General features: G+C 34.2%; 1 protein-coding gene across 5 annotated transcripts in view; it reads right to left on the minus strand.

Moving 5' to 3' along the window:
* Positions 1-12,376, minus strand: part of RALGAPA1 (Ral GTPase activating protein catalytic subunit alpha 1) — a 129,222-nt gene that overhangs the window by 92,816 nt on the left and 24,030 nt on the right. For all 5 annotated transcript variants that reach the window (XM_039704786.1, XM_039704785.1, XM_039704790.1 and 2 more), the window contains exons 11-16: positions 10,448-10,636; positions 9,835-9,975; positions 7,494-7,642; positions 6,153-6,282; positions 5,201-5,438; positions 2,701-2,862 (exon numbers count right to left, since the gene is read on the minus strand). In XM_039704786.1, coding sequence (XP_039560720.1) covers positions 2,701-2,862; positions 5,201-5,438; positions 6,153-6,282; positions 7,494-7,642; positions 9,835-9,975; positions 10,448-10,636 — 1,009 coding nt within the window. The remainder of the gene's footprint in view (positions 1-2,700; positions 2,863-5,200; positions 5,439-6,152; positions 6,283-7,493; positions 7,643-9,834; positions 9,976-10,447; positions 10,637-12,376) is intronic.

The raw sequence follows: 12,376 nt of genomic DNA on the forward strand, positions 1-12,376 counted from the left end.
GCTAAATTACTCTAAATAAATCAAGCTTTTGATATTGGATACTGTGTTGATTACAAATCTTAATATAAAGTTTTCCTTTTATTTTGATTTTTTTCCACCATATTACATTCAATTAAATAGTTAGGTGGAGGCAGACAATATCAGAACATGTAGATATTTGATAGTTTATAACCTTCCACTATTGTCTATACAAAAGCAGAACAATAGGTAACTAAATTCTTTCTGACATGATATTTTTATAGGACCACAACCTGCTGCCTAAGCCAAAACTCCTGTATCTAACCTTTCAGATTTTTCAACCCATATGCATACCTTACTTAAAGGCCCTTTCAAAAATTATTTTAAATAAGCTCAAACTAAAAATGTGCACACTGCATATCAAAACAGCTTTGCTTTTTATTTGAGTAACACGCACACACACATATTTGGTGCAGCAATAAATGTGTGCTAGCATGACAATGGCTCAAAAAATAGAGGTGCAAAAATGTACACAAAAATGTGTACAACATAAAACAGATGAAAAAGAAACTCCAGCTTTTTCTTACCATAAAAAATTCAACATGCACTTCCCCCCTACTCAGATATTAAGAGTATATATTACTCTCAATCAAAGGGAATGTAATACAAATCACATATCATGCAACATATTTAAGGTCTGACTCAATTCCAGGCTTAGCTTGCAAATCTAATGATAAACTGAAGGAGAAGATCTGATCAGCAAAGTGTTCTAGATTTTACTTATTGTGATTATTTTTTTATTATTTGACCCTGAATTTATGGCACAGATTAAGAAGCAGCTGAACAGCACTTTTTGCAGACCAGAGAGGCAGTAACAAACAACTATTTTCAGGCAGTTAAGATATATGTAACATATGGTAACATTTTCCTCATTAAGATCTAAAAAAACTGAGGAGTTTGGGATTCTGGTTCCGGCAAATCTTTTTGGATTTACTGTCTTTTAAAATCATCCTAGCAATGCTGGGGTGCTGGGATGCTTGTCCACAGTTGGTATTCTGCAACATGAATAAAGTTGAAATTTTAACTGCTTGCAGTAATGCAAACTTGGCTTATTAATATCAAATATGTAAGATAATTGGAGGAAAGGAACAAAACCATGGAAGCTAAAGTGCAGTGAAACTAAAATCAGATTACTTTGCTGCTAACCAGGTCAATATATAGCTTGATTAGGATAAATTCCAGTCATTTCAAGGCTAACATCATATAAATAGCCATCTTTCAAATTGCAGCAAAACAAAGGCAAACCAAACAACATAACCTTCTGACAGAATATCTGAAATATTAACAATTTGTGAAGGAGAAATTTTAACATGAGCTTTATCTTGTTAAAACAATTAAGATTTAAAACAAAACCACCATTACACTTAATCACAGACTACAGAGAAGCAGAAATTACATTTTAAGTATCTGTGATCCATGAGGAAAACTAGGTGCTGTCAGCACGAGATACAGGAAAAGCTGTGTAGCATTTGAATATGCAAAAAAGACAGGAAATTTTGGAGTAGGGAATTAATTGTGCTGTAAGGCATACAGGGATGAGTTCCCTCATTTCTGTATGCCTTACAGCACAATTAATTCTCCCACATAAGAGCCTTAGGTGAGAAAAAAAATTTTAAATGGAGAATTTTGAGGAACAGTCAAATAGAAACTTTGTCTAAATAACCTCTGTGACTTAAAAAAATTAACTTCAAATATTTTTGGAAAAAGAAAGAAAATCTTAATTTCTGAAAAGCTAGCACAATTATATTTTCAATTGCTGATATACATCCCAAATTTTTAAAACTGTCAGAATGTACCTACTTCCAAGAAGTATCAGTGAAGCAACAGGACACAATGACCAAAGTCATTGTCTCACTACTACTATAAAGACAGCAAAAAAATAAGAGATATTCCTTAAAAAGTTCTTCTTTAAATACAAAATTAAAACAAGCTTAACTTTCCTTCATGTAAGCAATAGCACTGAGATCATCAAGATGAGACAACAGAGTAAAGAAATTTGTAGTCCAGTTCCTGTTAACATAGTTTAAGAAAATCATATGAACACAAATGAGTCTTCTTTTGAGGAGTTCACCTAAAGCATTGGTCAGTATAACTCATTTATAATACAGCAAAGAGTATTTGCAAGTAATAAAATTCAAAAATAGGTGACTTCAGAAATGGAGAATTGCACACATCTGTCAATCCTTCATTATCACAATATTCAGGGTACAGTAAAAGACAGCACATTTAATAAACTATGCAGACTTATGAATATTTTCCCCACTTTTCTTTGCACAGTTTGAAAATACTCAACCCATCTTATGCAGTGTATGAAAACACACACTTAAAAAATCTTCTCTTACCCACCTATTAGCACCATAGCTCAAACCACTCCAGCTTTTTTCTCCTTCATATACATAGTATTATTTTCCAATACAGCTTAAGCATGTGATCAAATTCATTAACAATTAATATAGCAACTGCATTACTTTCATTTTCAATAACTGTAATTCTAGTAAACACAGTCTATTCAGCTACCCTCAAAGCACATAAGGCTGCATAATTCATGCTTTAACTAATATGCAAATCATTATAGATAATACACCTTTGTGGAAAGAAGCCATCCACATTGCTACAGAAATCAGTTATCAATGCTTTAGCCTTTCCCAAATGCCACTTTTCTCAGCTCCTACAGATACTTACCAACTGTTTTCTGCCGTACTATGCTCCTTGCCTTTTCCGTTCCCGGAGAGCCGGTGGTGGTAGCGCTGCGCTGTCTCATGGGTGCCTGTCCAGGCTGGTCACGGCTCCAGCCTCTAGAAAAGGACTTATCAACAGAAGACTTTGGGAATTCATGCCCAACTCCTGCAAAAATAAAATTGCAAATCTATGCACTTCTATTCTGCTATCAGATTACTGTAGATGTGTTCTTCCAAAAAATTTTAAAGCTGGATGGAATAAGTTACCAAAGCAAGCATTAATTCAAAAGCTCAACCAGCACTAACTGAGGGACACTCAAACTTTTTAAGAAATGTTGGTGTTATTAAACTACTGTAATTTTCTTTTCTGAAAAAATGGGCTTACACAGGTTGTAGTCTGGTACTACATGTAACTTTTCCTTTTCTTTTCCTACCAGATAAGATACACTAAGTTATACATTTCAAAACATTAACATTGACGGGGTGAGGTTTCCAAATAATTTTGCAACACTGAGGAACATAAAATAAGGATAACATAATTTTACACAAAGTGTAAAAGCAAAAAAAAAATTAGAATTAGATGATGGGCTCAGAGAATTTTGGAAATTGACAGAAAATCCTATAGTAAGATTAAGATGGAACAAATTCAGATTTGACATATATATTGAAGTAAAGCTCATATGAGGAGCTATCAAAACCAGCTAGATGTAAAAAAAAAAGTACTGAAGTAAATATTTGCAATGTATTTCCTTATCCAGACTGAGCTCATTAATAATCCAAACTGACTATAATCATTAAAGGGGCATCTCTTTGGAAAAAGTGAGCTCTAGTCCAACATGTTCATTATCATTAACAAACAAACAGAGGAAAAGAAATTTAACATAATTTGTATCAGATCAATTAATTCTAATGCTGGACTTGACTCTGCAACTCACATTTAGCAATGGAGGCTTTCTCTGAAACTTTGTCACTGAAGGTTAACATAAATTTTCCTCATGTTGCTCAGATGATCCAAAATGCTTTTAAAAGTATATATTCAAATAACTGTACACATTCTTATCCTATACTAGACTGATCTTTTTTTGCTGTTTGGTTTTTTTTGCTTTTGTTTTTTTTTTGGGTTTTTTGGTTTTGCTTTGGTTATCGTTTGTTTCTTATTTTGTTTTCTTGGTCTTTGTTTTTGTTTATTTTGTTTAACCTCTGTTTTTCTTGGTGTTTGTTTTTGTTTATTTTGTTTAACCTCTGTTTTTTAGTAAGAAAAAGAAGAAAGCTGTGTAGTATAGGAAAACAAAAAATGCACGGTCTGGAACGACCTCTCAAGGGTAACTACAGAGAGATGTATTTCTGCCTAGTTATCACACAGCAGAAACCAAAACAAAATGCGGAATAGTGACTCTGCTTAAGACGAGGCACAGAAGTATGTGAAATGTTTCTAGCAAAAAAAGCCTATAGTAACGTCCTCTTTAAGAGAGGGAATCCACACAGGTGGCTTCTTACTGACAAACCCTAAGATAGTACTAGGAAGCACCTTCCCTCAGATTTGACTGAAGAGATAAAAAGTAGCCTAAAAATAACATGTTTTTACATCTTTGTTACACACCATAAATATAATCCTGCCTCTTACCATTAGACCACAATGCACTTTTTAAAGAACATTCTCATTATTCATGTTTTACAAAAGTGGAAACGAAGCTAAATATAATCCTGCCTCTTACTATTAGACCATAATGCACTTTTTAAAGGAGAACATTCTCATTATTCATGTTTTACAAAAGTGGAAACAAAGTGATTTCTAATGGCCACAACCAGAAGGTCTGTCTCCAAACTCAGAAAAGAATCCAGGTTTTGCAACTTTCAATCCAGACCTCTGTCTGGGAGGACAAACTTCCTGTGCCTTACCAATTCCAGAACTGTGCCATTATAAGCAGCCACCTCCTCTTCCCATTTTATTGCAGAGTATTTTATGCATTTCTTAGGAATCAGTTTAAAAACAGGTACCACTCATGGATTATTGAACTATACTTTCTCTTATGTAGCCCACAAGGTCTCATCGTAACCAAATCTGTCTTCACAATGGGCTAGTGATCACTTAGTACCAAACAAAGCTATGTTCACCTTACATTTCATCTTTTAACATTTCAATATTCCAATTGTGCTTGCAGTGGCTTAGTTTTCACCAGCTGAGTAGTGTTTGTTATTTTCAAGAAGTTATGATTGGGACTCCACTATTTAATTGCTTTGATAAAAGGAGAAAGGCGTAACCCACTACAGTGTAACATTTTAGTTCAAATTCAACACACTTTTAAGAACTACATTCCATATGTGCCTGTTTGCAGAAATAACATGATCATGTTGTGGCAGTTCTAAAAAGCAGATTTACCTTAAAGAAACAGGGTTATTTCAAGTTATAGAGATGCCTAATTATACAAAAAAAGTGAGACCAAAATTATCCTGTGCCCAATACCAGCTCAAATTCAAATGATGTTCATAAAGTGTTGTCTTACCTTTGCCTTTGTGTTTTTTCTGTTTCTGCTCACTTAATTTATCCAGTGGCAGGTCACTGAGGTCCAGGCTGTACAAGTTTCTAGCTAATACTTTAGTAAGTGTCTCCATTGTCAGTGACCACTCAGTGGCCAGCTCTTCCCAGTATGTCAGTGATGACATCACAGACAGCAAGTCATCCCAGAGTTCTCGAGAAATGTACACATTTAGATTTGCTTTGATCCAAGCTACTATAAGAGTCTAAAAGAACAGAGAAAACTTGGATTGTGAGCATAAGCTAACAACATTCAAATGTTACTATTCCAAAGAAAACTTCAAACTGCCACAGAAACTTTTGTGTAGTCCTGACATTCTTTTCCTCACCAATACATACAGAGTTTTAATGAATTATCAAGTGTTAACACAAGGCTCTGATTTAGACACAGGAGCAACTGGTTTGACCCATTATCTTACCCTATCTATGTATTCTTTTTTGCTCTGCTAAAGTCACTGGAGACTCTACAGATCCTAGTCACTGGGAATTCCCCACAACAGCACTTTGCAACTATAAACTTTGAAAGCATTTGCTACAGCTTTCTGTAAGCAATTACAGAATTATCTAAGGAATAAAAAAATCTATCAGTTAGGAATGGATAACACAAAACAGTTCATGCTGACTTGAGCTAATTTTGCTATGGCAGCAGGCTAAAACTGCACACACTGCCAGTTATTCCAACCCAACTAAAGGACAGCAATCCTTGAATTTTACAGTACCTCAAATACTGTTGTCACAGTGTCATTAAAATATAAGACAGAAAGCAACAAATGTAACCAGCTCTTTGATCCACAGCATTCACATTACCTGGGTAACACACCAGCAATATAAGATGACAAAGTAGCCAACAGTGGTTGCCGTATTCAATCTATTCATGAAAATTAGGCTGAATTAATTGAAATGAATTTATGTTTACTTGCCTGGAAAAGAGGTCCTGCAAGTCTTCCAGCTAAAGTGGAGGTTTTTCTTCCTTGATACTGCAAGAAAGTTTGGGGTGGTATTTTCAGCACAGATTCAGTTACCCTGAGCAGCACAAGTAGCATCTGCTCCCTGCAAAACAGTATTAAACTTAGAGTTACCATTTTGCTATACCTCTGTATATGCCAAGGTATTTTAAAGGTAATAATCAGGCCTTATTTGCTCAAACACATTCCAAAAATGTCATAATGATTACAAAGAGCCTAACTTGGTTATTGCAAAAATATATATTCCAATCTTTTTTCAGACTTAACAGTGAGTACTTCTTCCAAGTAATTCAACTGCTATCACCTTCAACGGCCTGAAATTACAGGCAAAATTTTAACTGTATTTTCAATCTGAGCTTTTTCTTTTTCTATGAATTACGGGTTTGGTAATTTTACATTATCATTAATATACTCCACCAATTATTTTGTGTGGCACAATCTTTGCCATTGTGGTCTAGAGTCAGTTCTTTACATTGACGTGAAACTGAGAAAGAAAACGCCAATCCAGTAGAATCTGTTTACTATTATGACTCCCAAAGTTCCCAGTGGCCAGCGAAATTGGCTCCTCAGAAGAGAAGACAAGTTTCACATGACACGCAGGGCCAGCTTTACTTACCAGAGCTCAATACAGATTGAGTGGAAGTCAAGTTAAAATGGAATAAATTAGATATTTGAAATCCCCTCGCTACTTCTTCCTTGTAATGGAGAATGGAGGCAATATAGTACCTGATTACAGACTACTATTTAAAGGAGTGGAAAATAATAGTAATTACTTTAAAGCAGAGTCTCCTGTACCTGCTAAGCACCATAAGAACTGGAAAGGCACAACCGTTACATAGTACACAGACTCCTGTATACAATTACAGGTCAAGAACAACACATATCTGATCATAATGATTATCCATACTTGTCTGGGGCTTTAAAAAAAATAAATAAATAAGGCTGTGAAGCTTCATATGTTTCAATATTTTAACACTTTGATACATGAGCAAAATGCCTTGCAAAAAATCATCAGTAGCTCTTTAAAAATAATCTGTATATCCCAGCTTAGTCCTTTTTGCACTGAGGTCTAAGCTGCCACAGATTAACCAGGAGCTTACTAGAAGTTTTAAGAGAACCGACAATCCCTCCTGTGCTAAGTTGTCTATGGTATTCAAGTTCGTATTTACTCAGAATTTACTGATTTAGAGGAACTGGTTCATATGACCAATACCACTCTACAGTGTTTACTGCCAAGTAAATGTTCGCATTTGTGTTGTGAACTAATAATGCAAGATAAAAGCATTAGCATTTTACCATGTCTTCTTGTCCATAGTCACTTGGACTACCATGTGGCGGTAGATATTGAGAACGCGTTTGCACATATCAGTGTGTTCATCCAGCAGAACTTTAAATTCATTTGCAGGTTCAAGAAAAAATATATTTGAAGAATTTATTATAAAAACCTAAAAGCAGAAAAAAGAGGATGTCATGATCATGCAACACTTAGATGTTTTCAGCAATTCAGTTGATAGAACCAGGAAGAAAAAATCTGTAACAGAAAATCTTTATAAGAAAAGGTTGTATATGCACACAGAAGTGCATGTTTAAATATGTCAGTTTGAAGTAATGATTAAGCAACAATGAGACTGATCTTTTCCCTATTTTTTCTACAAAACCTATTTGTATATTTTTGTTCTCTTAGACAGATGATTCAACTAACTACTCAATATGATTAGTTTAATATGATAGGACAAAAATGTCCCAGTAAGAAGTTCACTGCACAAAAGTTCCACCCCTAAGCCAGGAACTGACTAGTACAATATATCGTAAACTGCTTGAAATAGTCCTGGTACACTGTGTGTGCCTCAGCATCACACAGCATGTATTATGTTCTGGGAAACTAAAGCATTCATCCCAATGGGATCAGTAAGGCTTACCAAAAGTAGGAAACTCGACATGTTCCTGAAAGCGACTGACTTCAGTGGGCAGTAAATTAGGGCCTTCAGAATGAAAGTTATGCAAAAAAAGTAGGCAAGGACACTGTAGGAGCTACAGAAGCAGTTACTCAAGTGTTACTATATGTTTATGTAAGTTTAGAAAGCACTTGAATCTCAAATCTAGATTCTCAATTATTTTTTTACATGTAGAGGAAGTAATTTGTAATAAAGTCATAACTTCCCTCTACTGAAAGCTTTGGCTTTTTAATAATTAAAAACTATTAGTAAGCACTTTTACATTCAGCCTCAGCTAATGACTTAACCTACTCTAAATGCCTAGAAATAAGTCTACGCAAGCATTAAATGGGAAAAAAAACTCAAGACAGAAGTCTTGGATTATTAATTCACAGGGATAACCAAACATGGTTCCAGGTCAGGAAACCTCTCAAATTGAGACATGGTACTGGATTAGAATGATGTCTTGACTCTGTTTCAGGCCAAAAAAAAAAAAAAAAGATACTTGGTAGTCAAATGAACCTTTGTCTAAAAAACTTCAACACGAATAATCTTCAGGACATTGTCAGATGTGTAAGCCTTAGTAGTAGGCAAAGAGATACAGATACTTTGTATTTCTTTTCTCAGTAACACTTCATACTCTAAAAAAGTTGTTGAAAACAAAGATTATGAAGCTTAAATTATTTCAATGTATTTGAATTTAGTTTATTTATATGTATAATAGTGTACAGCACAAAAGAAAACTCTATTCATAAAATTATTCAAGCTGTAATAAGAATTAGTTTTACTAAGTATGGTCACACACAGTAGAAGTGCACACAGTAAAGTGCTAAATGCCCATTATTTTGTTTTGTTTAGAATCAATTTTCTGCTGGATATCAGACTATTATGGAGGCTAGAGTAATATACCCACCTATATGAATTTATTTGCACACACATATATATAAAATGCACACACTTTATAATACTCTAATAAGAGTATTTCAAAGACCTTCAAATTCTATCCTCCCAATTTTTCACATCTTCACCTTCAGCGAAGCATTTTGCTAAACATTTGAAATTAACATGATTTCTACCCAGTCAAACTGCCTAGAAGCTGTTAAAAAACTTCTGTTAGGGTACAACTGAACTCTTGCTTTCCTTAATGATATCACCAGAGAGTTATGGCACCTCATCAACCTTTTCAAACATGTTGTAAATTCAGAAAAAGATGAAAAAATATCCCTGTACACCTTGTTAATAGGACTAAAAAAGCTACAGGGTTGGATGTTTTTGCTTTTTGTGACCAATAGTGTAAAAGCAAAAAGCCTCTAAGCATTCTCATAAAAAGCTTAATTATATTTATTTGAAGATGTTGCAGTAGCATGAGGATTATTTTTTCTCTATTATAACGCAGAGGAGAATGCATGTTCCAATGCAAAATTAATTTTTTTTTTTTTTATTGTGTTATCCATCACTGGTCTATACACTGTCCTACTTCAGGTCAATAAAAATATAGTGAACCAGTGTCATTTGTCTAACCTTTATCATCATACTTGTTGCACATAAAATAATTTTAAAATTTAGAGATGCTTTAGAGATGCATGGGATTCCCTGGCAGAAATATTGCACTTCATTCCACTCTTTATGTGCTGATAACAAGATTTTTAGGTAATTTCAGATAGAAAATTTAAATAAAATTAAATACCAAGTCTGTTTCATACCTGCAATACTGACTGCACTCCAGCTCGTACATTTTGCTCTTCAGTATCAATTTCAGATGTTTTATGCAAAGTGTCTTCGTAACAGCCATTTCTTCCCCAGTTTGAATTTCTAACTCCATGACTGGAGTTCATCCCTTTTTCCTGAAAAATATTTTTTCTTAAAATTCTACAGAGTTTTAGACAAGTATTTTGGCTTTATATTAAATGAAAAAGGATATGATAGGTACTAAATAATAAACAACAGCAGGTAAATGCACCTGAGTCACAACAATATTTCATGAGGCTTGTAGCAATTATCTTAAAGTCCCTGAATGAAGTAACTACTATTTTTGTCACCCTTTTATTTGTATATAATTTTTAAACAGTTGATAGTTGGCATACTGTATAATCCACATCTTGAAAACAGTTCATAAAATGATACTGTTTTGAACTAAGCACATTAAAAAGTTGCAGATAATGGATAAAATTGGTAGCTTGTCCATACAGTGTTTTACCATTGATTTTTCCCAATAAATGCTCTGACACCAAAGAAAACCACAAATAAGCTAGCAAGGAAGCCACTTCTCTGTCTACTGCTAGATTAATGCACAAATATTAACCAATAATATTTTACCTCTTCTCTTTCTTTTCCTTTCTCTGATGAATTATGGTCACCATTTTCATCACAATCTACAGCTGTGCACTGCATTATTTCTTCAGGTTCTTTCATAAATAAAGGTTTGTCTTCTTGTTGAATCCATTCTTGATACACCTTCACCACCTTCCTCATGGCAGCTGCTTCACATATTGGCAACAGAAATGCCTGAAAGTAGAAAAAGAAAGAAACAAAACACTGTTACAATATTTGAAATAAGTTGGGCTCTATAATTACAAGTTCAAAGAGATAAAGGTGGAAAAAGACAGCCAGTGTTGGATCCCGCATACAAACTATTGCCAAATCTAAATGTTTGCTCACTTTCTTCATATGTAAACTGAAAACACGAAAAAACCCCACATTTAAACAAGAAAGCTTATCAAGAAATACTTTGAAAGATAAGAATCCATGTGGGTGCATCTACTTAGCACCTAGCCTGCTGAAATTAAGACCCAAGCACCCATCAAAATATGCAAAACAAATGAGCAGAACTTGCTATTACAACATCTTATATTCAGACGATTTGGACAAGTGGAGTTAAATCAGCTCTAAATGACTAAGAAAAATTCAAGCGACACACAATACTGGTAGTCTTCTATCTTATTTTTAGCTAATTAAGATTTTACAAAACAGTACCCTTAAAGTGAATTACTCCCTGAAAAGACTTCAGTATTATTGCTTCTAAAAATCATGCATTTGAGTTGGTTTGATGGCTGATCAGTGCCCTCTTCAGAAGGTTTTCTGTATTGGCTGTGCTGGTAACAACTAGTTGTAGACCAGAAACTTTTAACACTAGTCAGATTTTAACTAAATACAATTACACATACAAGAGACCATGATGCCCTAATTATACATTTAGAAGAACAGATAAACTACACTAACACACAGTGTTACAGGGTCTGCGCTGTGACTGTTGAAAACTAGTTGTCCATGTCTTTAAGGAGGGCCCACTTAACACAGGTTGTACATTCACTCTGGAAACAGAGATTTCATACCATTATCACACTAAAAAGAATTCAGCTGTGTATTACAGGATTAAACTGACAAGTTCAGTCACATACTTCCTCATCGAGTTTAACATTCTCCTGCAAGTCCATATAAATTTTTTGTACCCTCAAGTCTAAAATGCATAAAACTAGTTCTCTACAGACAATCTTTCCACCACTCAGTACCACTGAAAGCTCTTCTTGACAGGAATAACTTAGTCCTCATGTTTTAGAAACATTACAAACATCTCATATATTAGAAACTAGTTTACACTGAAAACCTCCGGCTAAATAATGATGTAAATAAGATTTCATAATTGCACGTGAAATCCAAATCATCTACATAAACTCATAGAGTGACTTTTGAAAAGAATGAAGAAAATTGCCTTTGCTTCTTTTCGCTGTAGCAACAGTGAAAAGTAGACCATTGATAATTTATACTGTACATTCAATGCCTCAGACTCTGTAAACCCTTGAATGTCAGCTGAATTTGGATAACTCTGCTATGTCCTTCAGTAATGTGTCCAAGCTCTTGAATAAAAGGGATGCAGATAAGCTTCTGGCATTTATTTGCCTCATTTAAAAATATTTACTTCATGCAGATAAACAAGTTTTAAAATGTTCAGCTTTCTGCTGTTTAAAGCAATTAGTGCTGTGCATTTAACTTGAAACTTAGTATATCGTTCTTTACTATTATCCAGAAATCTCTGTTTGTCTTTTGATCTATAGCATGGGGCATAAAGAAAGTTTATCTTATTCTATTCTCCCACACTGAACTCTAAGGTACTATTAATGAAGACTCCATATTCTGGCATATGTTCTCAGTTTAAATTTGTTTTAATAGTTTGCAGTAGAGATATACTATTCTGAGTATGCTCAGCTAACATTTCTGGTTGCAGTGAAGTTAGAAACAGAAGCTGCT

This window comes from Passer montanus, unplaced genomic scaffold (assembly GCF_014805655.1).
Source record: "Passer montanus isolate IOZ18808 unplaced genomic scaffold, ASM1480565v1 scaffold18, whole genome shotgun sequence".
Classification (NCBI taxonomy): domain Eukaryota; kingdom Metazoa; phylum Chordata; class Aves; order Passeriformes; family Passeridae; genus Passer; species Passer montanus.